The sequence below is a fragment of the Miscanthus floridulus genome, chromosome 12 (genome assembly GCF_019320115.1).
Source record: "Miscanthus floridulus cultivar M001 chromosome 12, ASM1932011v1, whole genome shotgun sequence".
Lineage (NCBI taxonomy): Eukaryota > Viridiplantae > Streptophyta > Magnoliopsida > Poales > Poaceae > Miscanthus > Miscanthus floridulus.
This window is the reverse complement of record NC_089591.1, coordinates 32371392-32387486: the sequence shown is the minus strand read 5'-3', so window position 1 is coordinate 32387486 and position 16095 is coordinate 32371392. Positions and strand designations below refer to the sequence as shown.

At 47.7% G+C, this 16095-nt stretch overlaps 1 protein-coding gene across 3 annotated transcripts; it reads right to left on the bottom strand.

Moving 5' to 3' along the window:
• Positions 1–866: 866 nt before the first annotated feature.
• Positions 867–6743, bottom strand: LOC136496380 (F-box protein At1g67340-like). 3 transcript variants are annotated; one of them, XR_010769035.1, is made up of 4 exons: positions 6359–6743; positions 6065–6227; positions 5094–5941; positions 867–1230 (listed from the first exon to the last, which is right to left on the bottom strand). XR_010769035.1 is itself a non-coding variant. In XM_066492041.1 (3 exons), exons 1-3 carry the CDS (start codon positions 6610–6612, stop codon positions 5147–5149), a joined length of 1212 nt encoding a protein of 403 aa, XP_066348138.1. In that variant the 5' UTR covers positions 6613–6743; the 3' UTR covers positions 4943–5146. The 3 variants fall into 3 exon arrangements, 1 of the variants encoding a protein (XP_066348138.1); XR_010769036.1 differs by lacking the exon at positions 867–1230 and adding an exon at positions 3354–3372; XM_066492041.1 differs by lacking the exon at positions 867–1230 and having other exon boundaries at positions 4943–5941.
• Between the last annotated feature and the right edge of the window lie 9352 nt (positions 6744–16095).

The following is a 16095-nucleotide window of genomic DNA, read 5'->3' as shown; positions in this document are numbered from 1 at the left end:
ATACTCCCAAGAAAGCATACGTGCGTGCACTTCATCATATGTACTAATACGTATGTCGACGACGACTTTGGGTGTAGTACGCTGAACACGTCAAGGGGGAGCATCCGATCAGTTCTCAACCGTACCAGTCAACATCACGAGAAACTAGCTAGCTAATATAAGGTAAGTACGGAGTACTAGCTGCCTGGAGAGCCGAAAAGCAATATCCGGGCCTGCACGCCACCGCACGCAGGACACGAGTAAAGGCCGGGCTCCTCCCTCCGTTCCATGCATGGGGATGGGGTGCCCAGTGCCCTGCTCGCGACGGAACCCGGTGGTGCTCGTGTCCGGTCCACGCGACTACGCGAGGACTGGCTCACGTATGCACTGGATGATGCGGCCCGCCGGTAGCTGTTCCCGTGGACGAACCGTACTCGTACGTGTTTTGCGTTTCATCCCAACCCAAACAACGGTGTTCGGCCGGCGCTGATACGGCCCTGGACTGTTTTCCGTCGACGATCGGTGCACGCATCACATCAAACATCATCATTCATTCGCGGCCGGATCCGGATCGAGCGGGCACTGTGTGGAAACCGCAGCCGCTAGTAGGGCGTAGGAGGATGCAGCTCCGTCGGGGGCGGCAGCAGCAACATGCAGCCGCCCGGCGAACCAGCCAGCTATAGTTTGGCCAAATGGGCCGCCCGGTGCGTGCATGATCCAGGCACGGCACTATTACGATTTAGACGTGCCGTACCATGCCACTGCACACGGCAGCGGTAGTACCCGTGTCCGACATTGGCACTATAAGTGTCTAACATCTCAAAATGACCAGAATATCAAGAGCAGTAACTTTATCATCACAAACATATACAATACACAGGAAGAGATAACAAAATAACAATTTATTAGGAGCTTTAGTGCAATGGCTGCCTCATTAAAAATTTGTCTAGGTAAAACTCACCCATGTGAGAAATTCCTAGATAGGAAAAAAGAGTACAACCAAGCTCCATAGAAGTTCATTATCCTTACATCAAAGTTCACAAGTCCAGAATATTACAGTCTCATTATAAAAATGATCACTAAGACACTAATCAAGATAAAGTTCTTCAAATAGCTTTTTCAAGTTCCTTGTCCTCCACCATGTGTTGCAGCCTTGCTTCAGTAGCCTCTCAATCTTTGATGCAGGTCAGCATCTTCACCATCTCAGACTTCAGCCTCCTCCATCGCTCCTCGATGATCCTGCCAGTCATACTAAAAGTAGATTCTAAAGTTATAGGTAAACACATGAACAATTAAAATGTCTTTAGCCATGATTGACAAGCACTAGATATATGAGTTTGTGTTGATGCCACTAGTTCAAGATGTTAAAATCATCATTTAACTGGTTCACAGTGTCACAGTCCAAGTAAGAAACAAGTTCAGAAGCATTAGAAGCTGAAGAAGTTCTAGCCTACAGTAGGACAGTTGTAGAGGTATCTCTAGCCATGCTTAGAGTAGCAGCTAGAGGATGCATACCACCGGTAGAACCACCACCATCATCATTATCATAAATTTTATTCAAGCAGACATTTTATTACTAGACAGGTTAGGAGGGATAGTCCTCCTCAACCTAACAGCTACATATTTCTTCTCATACTTATTGTAAATATCAGTAAGTCAAGCTCTAGTGTCCAAGGCTGGTAAGTAGTATAATCTGTACCAGCAAGGTTACCTAACCTCCTAAGCACTCTATTGAAACCTTTCATTTTAGCTCTAGGGTCCAGGATCAATGCAAAAGAATAAAGTAAGGGTATGTTCCTCCAGTATTTATTATATTTGTCTATCATAGGTTGAACCAAAGGTTGATGTGACTATCATTAGCATAATTCTTTAGGTGTATAGCAATCTTAACAAGATAATGAATCATAAGTAGAGATGTAGGATAGTACACACCATGACAATGCAATTGTAGAATCATAAAATAATTCAAGAAATTTAAGTATTTTTCTGCCATAGCCCAATGTTCATCAGTTAAAAGCAATAGACCACCTTCAATCCTAGGATAATGAGCATGCATGAAAGTAGTGAATGGGATCTTATGAGGAAACAAATGTTTAAGCATCAGATATGTAGAATTCCACCTTACCTCCATGTCGAGCTGAAATTTTCTAGGCCTAACACCAGTGACAATGCAAGTAACTTTTATATGCAGCAATTCTCTAGGTTAGATGAGTTTAAAAATAATATTGCAGTTCTAAATGTTTCAATCAAAGGCTTAAGAGCCTCAAGGGCCTCCTTAACAATCAGATTGATAATATGACATGCACAACGCTAATACAAGAACATTGAATTAGCTGTAGTAAGGGATGATACATTGTCTGATTGTGGATTCAACAGGATCATCTACAGCCTCAATACCAAGATATTTAGACAGCACAAGGTCTAAGTTTACTGCATGGTAGAAACATTAGATGATGCATTATCTAAAATAACAGCAAAATACCTTTTCAGTCAAACCATAATCTGTAAGCACAGATACAACACGATCAGCAATGTTTTGTTCATTATGGGACACATCAATAAGCACAAGACCAAGCACCCTCTTCTCTAGTTACCAATCAGAGTTTATGTAATGAACAACAACACTAAGGTAGTCCTCTTTGGTATTACCAGACCAAATATTAGAGGTCAAACACACACAATTAATAGCAGAAGAACTATGATTCTCAACAAGCTTAGCCTTGCGATCAATGAAAAATTTAACCATGTCTCTAGTGGTGGTTTGCCTAGAGATAGAAACATATTTAGGATTATGAGCAATTCTAACGTATTATTCAAATGCATCAGTTTCACCCATACTGATAGGAACATCTAGCCTAGCAAGCAATCGAACAAGTTCAGTACAGTGCAACCATAGGATAGTACTTCCCAATTATGCATACTACCATCAGGATTAAAAGAGATATGAGACTGAGACATGTGATTTTTTTCACGCCTCCTGGGGCATTTATCCCTATGTCGGATTAGGTGACCAGTGCCACCACTAGAGAGGGTAGAATATTGCTTAGAGCAATGGATGCACTTAGCGGCATACCTGACCTTCTTACCATTGGATTTTTTGAAGAGCTTCTTAAAATCCAGCCACACTATCGAGGTAGAGGGACGAGAGCGCTTGGCGTTGTTCTCTGTCCTCTTCACCTTCCTCGTCGTTGCTGCCCCGCCTTCTTGACATCGCTGACATCCATGGGAGCCTGAGCGCTACGGCCAAACAACTCCTCGGCGTCCTCGCATAGGTCATCCTCGTCGTCATCTCCGGCCAACCTGCATAACCACCTCTCTTCGTTGGTGCCGACCTCAACCGTTTCGTCGTCGAAGCCGGTCATCGTCACTCGCCGGTGCCCAGTTCCTCAATAGCTACAAAAAAGAAGTGTCAGTACAAATCTAGGGTTAGGGTTAGCAAGGATTAGCAAGTTAGGGTTAGGGTTACCTTCGCAGCCGGAGCACCAGAATCGTCGGTGACGTTGACGAAACATGGATCCGTCCCTCTAGTTCCTCAATGGATTCGAATCCGGAGCACCAGAGCAGCCGGCATCTAGTGAGGTCAACGGAGACGAAGAGGAGGACGACAAGGAGAGGACGAGGCTTCATCGACGATGCGAGATCAAGAAGAGGGGGTACTATGCCGTGACGTGTGCCAGTGCCGGGCACCGATGGCTCAAGAGGCCACCGAAGGGGGAGAAGAAGAGAGGAGGTTGGAGGCGGGAGAGGAGAGTCGCCGTTGCAGTGGAGAGAGCCAGAGAGGAGAGCGAGACAGGAGAGAGGGAACGACGCTCAAAATGAATTAGGGCTTAGGTGGGATATGGGACGACGGGAGCGAGGCGGTTTATATACCCCTCCCCCTCCAAACGGGCACGTCCAATGGTCGAGATGAACGGGGGAGGCAGATCAACAGCTCTGAGCCGTGCCGCAGCCATGCCGCCCTGTTTAACCATGCCATACCTAGGGCCGGCACTACGGGCCGACTTAGCGGTCTAGGCATGGCACTACGGCCAGGCCGTGCTAGGCACGTGCACGATGCTAGCCGAGCCGGGTCATGCTTTTCCGTGGCATGCCTGTCCGACCCATCGTGTTAGTGCCAAATGGAAAAATATACTGCCGCCACGCCAACGGCTAGCTACTCCGTGCATGCGAGTGCCGATCAGAGGCCATGCATGCATGCATCACTGCGGGCAGCTCTGGTCGTCTGGTCCGGCTGACTGGCGCTTGCCCTGGCCCTGGCCCTGGCGGCCTGCTAAACAAGCATGGGCAACGAGCAGCAGCCAGCAAGTGGAGGAAGAAGCAACCAAGCGGTATCAAGCAAGCGTCTGTATCATGGGCGCGATGGCTGTGGCTCCGGGCCGGCAGCGGTTTTATGGCAAGACATGGGCGCGAGATGGGCGCCCGATAGCATGTTCCACTGCCAGAGAGACTGTTGCACGAAAAACACCGCGACAGGGCCGCATGTCTGTGTGACTGTGTCTGGCTGAGGCGCTGAGAGCACAACGCAGGCCCGCGCCCAGGGACGCCAGGCGGGGACACAGCCACATCGAACGCTTCTCCCTCGCTCCGCCTTTTGCAACAGAAAGCGCAGCGCAGCGGGAAGCAGTCATGGCAAGCACCGCACAACACAACGGCAACGACAGCAAGTGGGGTTTCGACCTCACGTCACGTCTCGCTCTCGCTTCCTCCGTGGACAGGACACGGCAGAGCCGGGCAGCCGTGCTGCCTTACTCCAGTCACGGACCAGACCAACCGTGAAAATTTTTCACTACCTATAAATCCTGTATATATATTCTACCGCTCGCTTTTTACCAATAATGTTTACCTCAGCCTGCCGTGCCCATGCCCATTGTCAACCAACCACATACGTACACAGGTACTAGTACAGAGGAGAAATGGATGGCGAGAAAGAGAACGGCCGGCCGGCCGCGGGAGCAGTAAAAACTGACGTTGTTGCTGCGAACCGCGAAGTCTTTCGCTTAGGCTTAAATTTGGCTTATACAGATGCTTTACGTTGATTTTTTTTTTGAATTTTTTTTATTTCATGGTTAAAAAGTAGTTCTGAACTAGAACAAGCGAACGGGTGGCTAACTCACATAAGTGACAAGAAACGGACGACGCCCGCCCGCGCGCGCACGGCACGGGGCTTTCACGGCGCCGCGTCCGCATTGGCGTTGGCGTTGGCCTGCGCCACGCCGCCGCCGCCAACGGCGACGTCGAGCCACCGGTCCGTGGGCGTGCACTCCGCCTTGTGCGCCATCTTCCAGTGCAGTGCCTGGCACGCGCGGGAGCAGTAGTTCACCACGCCGCACACCGAGCACCGCCGGAACTCGTGCCGCCGCGTCTCGGCCCGCCCGCACTGCGCCTGTGAGCACAGCCGCAGCGAGCCGGCTCCGTCCTCCTCCGGCGACGCCGCCGCCGTCCCGGGGTTGCCGTTGCCGCCAGGTGCTGCCGCCGCCGAGGCACCGAGCGGCCGCGACGCGAACCAGTCCACCAGGAACCGGTTGGCTGCGTGCGTCTCCCCGGACGCGGCGCGGCACCCGAAGTCGCTCAGGAGGCACGAGTGCCGACGTGGCGCCGCCGACCCCTTGCCGCCGCCCGCACCCGCCCCTGCCATCGAGGCGGAGGCGGTGACCGCGGCCTGGAGCTCGCGCGCGTTCGCCTGGATGAGGAGGCGCCGCCCCTCCAGCACGGACCGCCGCACGCCGTAGCCGTCCTGGAGGCAGTGGCCCAGCTCGCGGAGCGCGTCCACGTGGCCCAGCGACGCCGCGCGCGCGCACAGCGCTGCTCCGGCGCGGAGGTCGCGGTCGTCCTTGCCGCCGCCGCTGCCGTTGAACAGGATCACGGCCAGTGAGTAGAGCGCCTCGCGGTGCCCGCGCACCGCCGCCGCCGCCATCAGCGCCGCGCCCGAGCCGCAGCTGCCCCCTAGGCAGTAGAACCGAATCTGCATCGATCGAGCATCATCATCAGCTTCGTTCATCAGCGCGATCCATCCAACGCCGTGCCAAGACGCCAAGACGATTGATTCGCTGCCCAACGAAATGATTGCTTGCTGTCCTGTCCTTACCATGCCAAGAAGGTAGCAGGCTTCGACGTTGCCGGCGTCGGCGCAGCGCTGCAGGAACCGGTGCGCGTCGTCCGACCAGGCCTTGGCGCGCACCGCGAGGCACCGCGGCGACGCCCGCGCGAGCACCACCTTGCTCTGCCCGAGCTCCCTGAATCTCTTGCACCTGCACACGTCCGCAAACACATCACATACAGATTAGAACTCCAATCATCCACCGACTGACGTCTCGGTTCACGGAGCCGAACCGGACAGCAGACATTATGCACGATACTATACAGGACGAGGAGGACGTACGTGAGCATGGCGCCGGCGAGATCGGCCAGCGAACCGGCGGACGCGGCGACGTCCCTTAGTATGGAGACGACGAGATCGTCAGGAAGCTCCTCGAACATGTCTCTCGCCAGGCGGACACCTGGAGTGCCGGCAGCCGCCGGCGACCCCTCGGACACCGTCCTGCGCCTCTTCCGGCGGTGCACGGCCTCCGGGCCCTCGCCCGGCGCCGTGGCCGCCGCGTGGCAGGAGTAGTAGGCGCCGCGCCTCGTCTTCATAGCCGTACGTTCGCGAGCCTTGTGCAGTTGCAGTTCTTGTGGTGAGGGGAGAGAGAGACACAGAGAGAAAGGAGAGGAGAGGGTGCGAGAAGAGGGCAGTTACATATAGGAAGCCCAAGGCAGGCAACGAGGAAGCGCCGAGCGTCGTGGGCTCGTGGCGTCGTGGGGTGCAAGGAAGAAGGGAAGGGAAGCGCCGAGCGCGGGTTCGGTTCCACCACCACCACCACTCCGTTCCGTTCCGTTCCGTTGCTAGCTACTCCGTACATGCGAGTTCCGTTCCGTTCCGTTCCGGAGGAGGGTTGCTTCAAGGGGAGCACGCTTGGATGCAAAGCCTCTTCTTTCTTGATACTCCCCCACCCTCCTCTCTTTCTCTCCTGTCCTTTTTTTCCCACTCTCTCTCCTCACCTTTCCTCTCTCTCTCTCTCTCTCTCTCTCTCTCCTCAGCTTTTGAGGCACACATTTCTTCTTTCTGTTTTTCCGGTTTCCTTCCTGTTTGGAATGCAGGAATTGAACACAAAAAAAATGCCCACGTTTCAAACAGGCTCTCAGAGAGAAGAGGGGAAACCGGGAGGTGGTGGGGCACTGAGGATTGAGCCCATTCATGATTATGGTTAGTGTGTGCTGTGTCTTTGACAGCCTTTGATTTCTTTTTTTTCCCTGCCATGCATGCATCAGTGCAATTTGCATCCTCTGGCTTTGCTTTGCTTGGCCTCTGGGTTGTTTGCTCGATTAATTATTCGTTGCTGGTTTTATTTCCCAGTCCCCTGATAAAAGAAGAGAAAGACAGAGAGAGTGTGGGGCCATCAAGTTTGTTCCTTGTGTCGTCATATATGGTTTGGTAACACCACCAGTCACATAGGCCGGGTTGGTGACATGGATATCTTGCTGGATGCTGAGATAGTTTTGGCATGGCACCAACATGGCATTGACATGCATGTAAGATTGCAGCACACCACATAGGGTGCCTCTGATTTGCAGGCTGGGGTTGGCACAACAACAAATAAAAAGCCTTGCTTCCTTGCCTTGATTGTGATTGGTGGTGGTCTTGCTAACAATTGAAGCTTTGCTGGCTGCCTAATTTGGTGCCCCCCCTCCCCCTGACAGAAATAAAATAGTCTGCCGGTGATGGTTTTGGCTCCAAGGAAATGGTTGCTTGCTTGGGCGCATTGCAGAATTGGTGGGTGTTACTGATTTTGATTAACCAACCTGACTACGCTCAATAATGAATTAATGATGGATGTGTGTATGCAATGCTTTCATACAAGGATAGAGATATTTCACGTGTCTAAACTTGCTCTTACGTTTCAGCTCAAGGGACATTAGCTAGTTTATTTCTCCCTTTATGCCATTTGGCAATGTTGCCCAGCTTCCCGGGAAGCAAACACTAAATGTCTACCATCTGTGATTTGGCTGCTTAATTGACAATTATTCGGTGAGAAATTACCTGACAGCTTATCATTTCGTGTCACCCTTTTTAAATTGCTTGATCTGTAGGTTAACACGTGTTTAAATACAGTTATCCTTAAAAAATTGTGTTTAATTTAATTAAGTCCACCATCTCAATATTTCCTTTTTAATTTCAAAAGATTCAGCAAGCTAAGGGAAATAGCTTTCATATACAAACAGTCAGGATTGTACTTGTCCTTTTTTTTGTTTTTGTTTTAAGGCAGCAGCTGACAGTTTTCTTGCTAAATGAGTCGAGCCTAGAGCGTATCCGGTGAGAATTGAAATTATGGAGAACGCCATTAAAAATTAGACGTTTTGATCCTTGCCATAAAAAGGAGACATTTTGAAAGGGGGAAAAAGACGTGTGTAGTAGTAGAAGTATTATATTATTCATGCATGCATGTTCGTATGAAACCTCGTTAGCATTGACATGCTACCAAAAATCGAGTTGAGTTGTTTTCACCGCGCGCATCCAACACCTAACATTTGCTCAAAGCCCAGAGACAGGTAAAAAGTATACATCGATCCCTTACTTCAGGCACGTGATTATTCTATTCTATATAGTCAGCAGTCATCATCCACATTGGACATTTTATTATTAGTTACCTATTGTATTACGCAATAGCTTTTTCCATGCGTGCATTAGTCATTATTCAACACGTACTAAAAGGAATTTTGTCATTCACATGGCTGGGCCTTAGTATGCAGCACGCACGTCGTACGGCCTAGACCATAGACATTGACAACGCAAATAAACAAAGAAGAAAAAGACATCAAGAATTATACTGTCGTTAATTAATCTATATATACGTACTCTAAATAAACATTATTCATTATTACTGCAAGATATTCGTTGGAAGAATTATGCTGCTAATGCATGTCTGCCAGGTACCAGCTGATATTTGTGGCTTGCATGCCTTTTTCACACTGGAAGGTAAAAAGTTATATATAAAAGGAAAAAACAGCCTTGCAAGAAAAGGCAACGGAAGATAAGGGAAGACGGCCGGTATATTCGTGGATTAGAAGAGCAGGGGAAAAAAAACTAGCGGCAAGTAAGAGAGGATGGCAGTTACATTTGCAGGGGCAGGACGCTCTGCTCTCTTTTGGATTTGGACGCATTTCTGAACGGTGTAGAAATGGCGAGAATTAACTGCATGCCTTCGGAACGGCCGTGGAACGGCCGTAATTTGTTCCTGAAATAATGGAGTGCCTGGTCAAAGCAAAACTTTCGAACCTAGCACTAGCAGCCTCGGCGCTTGTGTGATATCGATCGATTGGTCTTCCTTTGTCAACAGATCGATTGGTCTTTACTTGCTTCCAAAGGTTTCAAACCTCCTGTTTTTCTTCAGCCTGTTCGAAAGGCCGTATCGTATCGTGGATTATTTACTGCTGGCTGGTTTGGTGTGAGAGAAAAATACTGTTCCCGGCTGTAAATTTACGATCGTTTACGAGCAAACGAACAGGCCCTTTTATTTTTTCTCCCGGCCGGCCATACCACTGCGTTCTTATATTCTTAAATAAACATAACATCAAAAAAAATACAAAATTTGTATAGTTAATATCTAAGAGAATACTCGTTTCTGAACGTATCTGAAATCTTCATCTACTCCCTCAGTTTTTAAACATACATAACGGACTATTCTAATATTAATTAAAATTTACTAGTCCATCAATTCGTGCTCTCGCACCAGCTAAAATTTTAGGAGATATAAGTATTAGGTAGTGTTTAGTAATATCTTTATTCTAAATTATAAGGCATTTTGACTTTTCTAGATATATTATTTTTTACTATGTATCTAGACAGTACATCTACCTGTATAGCAAAAGCTATGTATTTAGAAAACTCAAAACATTTTTTAGTTGGAGAATGGAGGGAGTATATCTGACTAATAAAAAATTACTTATATTAAATTATATGTTTTTCTCTTTGTTTATTTTCTAACATAGTATACATAATAGATATCTGTAGTCTATAACTAGTTATCATGAACTTATTAGTTCTATTTTTTTCAAGGAACTAATCTATATATTTTTTTATCTATATTCATATTTTTTTTCTTTGCATGGCACCTCTATATATTTCAAATATGCAATTACTTTGAAACCATACCATTAATCATGGTGGCTCTTGTTACATCCTATATCTTATTAAGTCATGAATCTAAATTTTGATTTTTTTTCAAAATTTATTCTTATCGACTGCTACGAATTTTTTCTCTCTCCTCAAGTTAAGTTGAAAATATTCTGCTTATTGCATATTTCATTAACTCTCATTTTTGCACTTTTAAAAATAAGGATTATTTGAAACATGCACCATATCCCTTAAAATAAGTCATAGAGCTTGAAGTGAGATCTCAAACATGGATAGCAATGTTAACATCAAGAGAATTTTAATGCTTAAACCTTACAAGGATCTACTTTTTAGTCTAAAGTATTCTTAAACGCCCAGAAAAATGTCGCCACCAATGGTGTCGGTGCAGAAAGTGACCAACACGTAAATATTTATAGTTTTGCCGTACGTTGTGATCGGATGTGGCCTAGCACTCAATGACAAAGGGTTTATACTAGTTCAGGCAACGTGCCCTACATCCAGTTTGAGTCGGTCGGTGACTTTATTCCTGAGCCCAGGTGCTCGAAGTTTACTGTGAGGTTACAAACGGAAGGGAGAAAGATGGAGGGTGCAAGAGGTCTGGTCTGACTCTGGTCTAAAGGGCCGAGAGTGATGGGAGCTCCGCTGTGCACTAAGTGTTCGAACATCTGTTGTTCGTTGGGTTTGGATCATGTGTGTTGTTTGAGTTGTGAACTTATTGATCTCCCTTGTTGGGAGAGAGTGCATCCCATTTTATAGATGAAGGAAACGGCCTTACAAGAGAGAGAGAGTACATATGCTACTAAGTCTTGTTGCCCACGTCGTCGGGTACAAGATGATTGTAGGCGCTCATAACACTGTTGATGTCAGACGCATGTGGGAGGCTTTTACCGTGTTCTCCATGTAGGACAAATGATGGCGCCTACAACATTGTTGATGTCCAGAGGCATGTGGGGGGAGCCTTACCGTGTTTGTCTGGTATGACAATTGATGGCGCCCACAACATTGTAGTGCAAACATCGGCGCCCACAACACTGCGTGGGTTCTGACATGCCTGAAAGGTTGCAGGGCACCCTTCTGACATGTCCTGTCGGTACTGAAGGTGTACAGGGTACGGTCCTCGGTATTGCGGTTGACTTGAGTGTCCTGCTTTACCTGCTTTGCCCGTTACCTGGTCATCACCGAGCGGGCGTCCCCGGTCGGTTGGTCTTAGTCGACTCCTGGTTGTGCCAGTCGGAGAAGAGCTGTAAGCAGAGGTTCGGTGCATCCCCGGTCGGAGACGCGGGTCGGAGTCAGAACCGAACGTCGTTCCTTTGGCCAGGTCTTCCGGTCAGAGAGGCGGGCCGGAGTCCGAAGCGAGCGTTGTTCCTCCTCGGCCAGGCCTTCCGGTCGAAGATGTGGGCCAGAGTCAGAATCGAGGCCTTCCGGTTGGAGAGGCGGGCTAGAGTCGGAAGCGGGCGCCATTCCTCCTTAGCCAGGCCTTTCGGTCGGAGACTGGATCGCCCTTCTGACGTGTTGTTAGGTTTTTGGGTTGGCCTAGGAGTTACGCGTCTTTCACAACGTCGTCTGCCGGGCTGAGCCTTTGTTGGGAAGCCGATCCATGAGGCACCCCAAGTTTATGAACCCGACAAATGGTCTCCCACACTTCTCAAGATGATTGAATTTTACTATCAAGAAATTATATTTACAATTATAGTTACACTATCAATATAGAAATATCAAATATTTTAGTTAAAATACATACATATATCTAAAGTAACAACCTTTATAAATTATATGTTATGGTTACTAATATGGTTTTAAACAATTTGTTAGTATCATTAATATATGAGTTATTAAGAAAATATTTTTATGTGACGAAGCATAACATATGTATTTTATTGGTCATGCATGTTGGCACGACACATATATTTACTTTAATCAAATCTTCCTGTATTAATATTGATAGAGGTAGGGTAACGTGGAAACATATACATGCTCTACTAGGGGTTGTTTTTTTTTCTAATAATGAGATGAAAAATGAGTTATGTAAATTATCTATCATAATATGAGGACATCGATACTTAAATGCAAATTTAGGTCTACTTTAGATCATGTTTCTTGACAACATATGTGGGTAATAAAAATTAGAGCGATGAGTTAGTTTATATTGTTTTATACAGTAGCAAAAATGGATAATTATTTAGAAAATAGAATAGATCCAATAGTTATGATTGTTTTCCACATAAGTTGAAACGTTGCTTGCATCCTGACACTAAACATGTTGAATTTGTTCTATCACATAATTATGTGTGTAGTATTATTAATATATAGAGAGAGTGCATAAAAATAAATTAATAATATTGATATGACATAATGTTATTTTGAATTATCTTTTGTAATGACAGAGGTAGGTAATTTACATGCAAAATTAGTTAGGGGGTTACTTTATGTATTTTTCATAATGATGGTGGTAGGTAATTTTTTAATAAACTACAATAGATTCAATGGATAATATTGGTGAAGATGATTAGAGTCTACTAAATCAAAGGCAGGATGTTTCTGATTATTGTAAGAATTTATGTAATTCATCTTTTTTTTTCCTAGCACGTCTGGTGAGAATTAACGTGGTGCTTTCATTAAGACCTCTAATTAGTAATAGTAAGATTCCTGCAACATCAGTATGTCTCGTATTTATCTCTACGCAAAATAATGGGGCTAGGTAGCCATCAATTATACTACTTGTGGACGTAGCGTGTGTCTCGAAGTTGTAGAAAGGCGAAGAGATGTTCCCATACACATGATAGGGTTGGGTTTTCCTCATCATTCTGTTCGTACGGCACGCTCGAACCATCCCTGCATGCATGTTATGTTAGAGAAGGGCCGCACAGGCAAATCGACATGATCGACCATGAACACAGCAGCTAGCAATTCTTCTTGGCTCGGAATTCATTTCAGCGTACGGCGCGCGCGGATCTATCCATCGATCATGCCTGCCCTGTGCGTACATGTCTCCTTTTCTAGAACCGTCTGATGAATAAAGGCCTTGACACTGAAAATGTTCATTTCAGATCATGCATGTATGCCGTCGATCGCTTTTTAGTTGAGGATAGGAATGAATAATGGACACATGCATTTTCTTGCTTTATTTATTACTTCCGACCAGTATGTTAGTTGCTTTAATGTCATAATTTGTAGGCCACTCTTTTGCTGTTCACTAGCTTTCGAATGCAGAAACCTGCATGTTCTCGCAGCTCCCGGCCCGCGCGCAGGCATTGAACTAATTTGCATTGGGGATGGAGATTTTGTGGGCTTTATGAATTTTCCCCGTAAAATAAAAGGCATATTCAGTTATTAGTAGAAATTAAAAAAAAATCACTTATGAGTTTAATCGATCGATCTCATGGGGACTGAAGAGGATTAAGGGGACGGGACACACCCATGCATGGATACAACACTCTCATGAAAACACTAACTCCTCTAAATATATATCTTTTTTGTTGAACAAGATATTGTGTATTTTTGTATTTTTCTTGTACTAGTAAAGATGTTTCACTATTTATCGATCATGTGGGAGACGTGCAATTATGTTTAATAAATCTTGATTGACTGTGCCGATTGTGTATTTATAAGAGCAGAAGATTTGTTTAATTTTTTCTTTCGGAAAAAGCAAAAAAAAAATCATCAGCAAGATTGGCTTGATAAAGACACACACCTAGCTATATTTATAAATGTTTTCACAAGATCATAATATTTTGCTAAATAAAGGTATCAAGTGTAACACCCTCGGTGTTACACTGTACAGTCTTTTGCTAAAACACGACATGAGCATCATATTTATGTGTGAGTGTATGAGTTATAGTGTGTAAATCAATTTCCTGTGACTCGAAACGTTCATCGGAAACGCGAAACCAATGTTATATTTCATGTTGCGTTATATCGCTTAGAGTTTTAAACAAATTTTTATTGAACGAAAATACTATAGAACGCATATGCGGGACTTTAATAGGGTTTGTAGTACAAGCTTCATAGGTGACAATGAAATATGTGCGGTCGAGAACCGAATTCACTAGCTAGCTTAATAGCTTGGAGATCACATTCGACGCAAAACCGATCAAGACGTAGTCACATTTCTTAAGTTAAGAAATGGTTTGACGAAGCTAAGTTCGGCAATTTTTTGTAGAAGAATTGGGCTAAGTAGTGGTATGGTCTTACGGTGTGTTCTAGTAGCTTGACATGCCACCCCGAGTGTAAAATAGGGGCCCTCTAAAAAACGTGCAAGCCACGTTCCCGGTCGGCTTCAGCGTTTGGACATGGTCACCATGCTTCTTGTCGGCTCGATGCCACTGCACTGGCATGCCCAGGTGCGCACAAGCGCACCGCCGCATAGGCCGCACCGCCGTTGCCGCACCCTTGCACTCCACACAGTCACGCATGCACACGCACGCACACGCACGCCGCGCCCGGCGAGCCTGGCCGCTCTACCATCACCGTCACGTCAGCCTGGCCGCTCTGCCACCGCCATCGCGTCCGCCTGGCCGCTCTGCCTCCTCGTGCTCGCCTACGCAGGACCGTGCGCGCGTGGCTGTCCTCGGCTGGCCTGTGGCTTGGCCAGTTCGGGCTACTACCGCGCGATGCCGCTGATGCTCGCCGTCGCATCATGCTGCGTCCCCGGTCGTGCTGCGCTCCGACCGCCGCTGCCACGCAACAACTGCTACTGCTGATCCTTCACAGCTACACGTGCGTGGGCTTGCCCGCCTGCCCTTGCCACCACATCGTGCTCGATGCGACGCTGCGCTGCTGCCTCTCTCGGACTGGCGCCATGCCACTGTGGCACAAAGGGCAGAGCCATCGCCGTTGTCTTGCGAGTTATGGTAATGCGACCGACCAATTCTGAGCGTGTTTGGCCGTTTCCCCATCGCCCTATAGCCCATACGTGATTGTGCACCGAGTTGACAGTCATGTCCCACCATGGCAGTGATGGGCCAAGCCATGCCTCCTGTCCCTTGTTCCTCTATCGCCATGGTCACCGGACCCGCACTTTCAATTCGGGTCAATGGAGGCACCTCGGTCCAATTAACTTTGCCCACGGCTCCGTCGTCTAGTCAGCCAACCACCTGACCCCAGCTTGCAGTGAGCCTTGTCGTGCCATGCACCAATTTGTAGCTTCCTTCTCGCCGGGTCAATAAGACCATGTCTGTATGCGTCGACGGCAAGCCCCCTCTCCAGAGATGCTCGCGTTCAATTCATTGCACCACCAGCTTTGCCTCCACCTACTCATCACCCTGCACACCCTTGCCAAGTCGCTACCATCGCCTAGCCACACTAGACGTAGCCTTGCCACCGCCGTGCACCACCGCACCATCTGTGCGCATGAGGCCAACTTGGGTAGGGCCGCCTCTGACCGAACTACCACCTTGACTGGGTCCGTGGTGAGTGCCTAGAGCTCACTCGCTACCCTATTTACTCCGACACTATTGTAACTCACCGAAACACCACTGCCTTGTTGCAGGAGCTCCGCCACCGTGGTCTGGCCTTACTGTGACATCCCAGCTTGTGCTTTCTTCACCCAGCGTCTCGCGCTCGTGCCTAGGTAGATATCGACTCGCATTTGGGGGCGGGGAGGGACTGGTCTGGCCGACGTAACTGCCCGGTGCCAGCGTCGCTGCTTTGCGCGTGCGGGGTCCCGAGGGTATGGCCGTGGTAAAGATGGAAAGGGGGAGGGGCGTAGTTGTAAGATAGCAGACTGGTGGAATAGTGCTCTTAGTGCTCGCGTGATTACTAGGTAGGCCGAGGGCGTTTTTGCAAGATGACCGGTGCGCGCAAGTCCTCCCCGTCGTGGGCCGTCGTCGCGCGGACTAGGCCGCGCCGTGCATCGCATGCGCGTGCGCGTTGCGCCAAAGTGGGTCGAGCCACTCGCACTTTGGGACACGTGGTAGATTTAGGTTTTGCATTTTCCAGTGAATTAG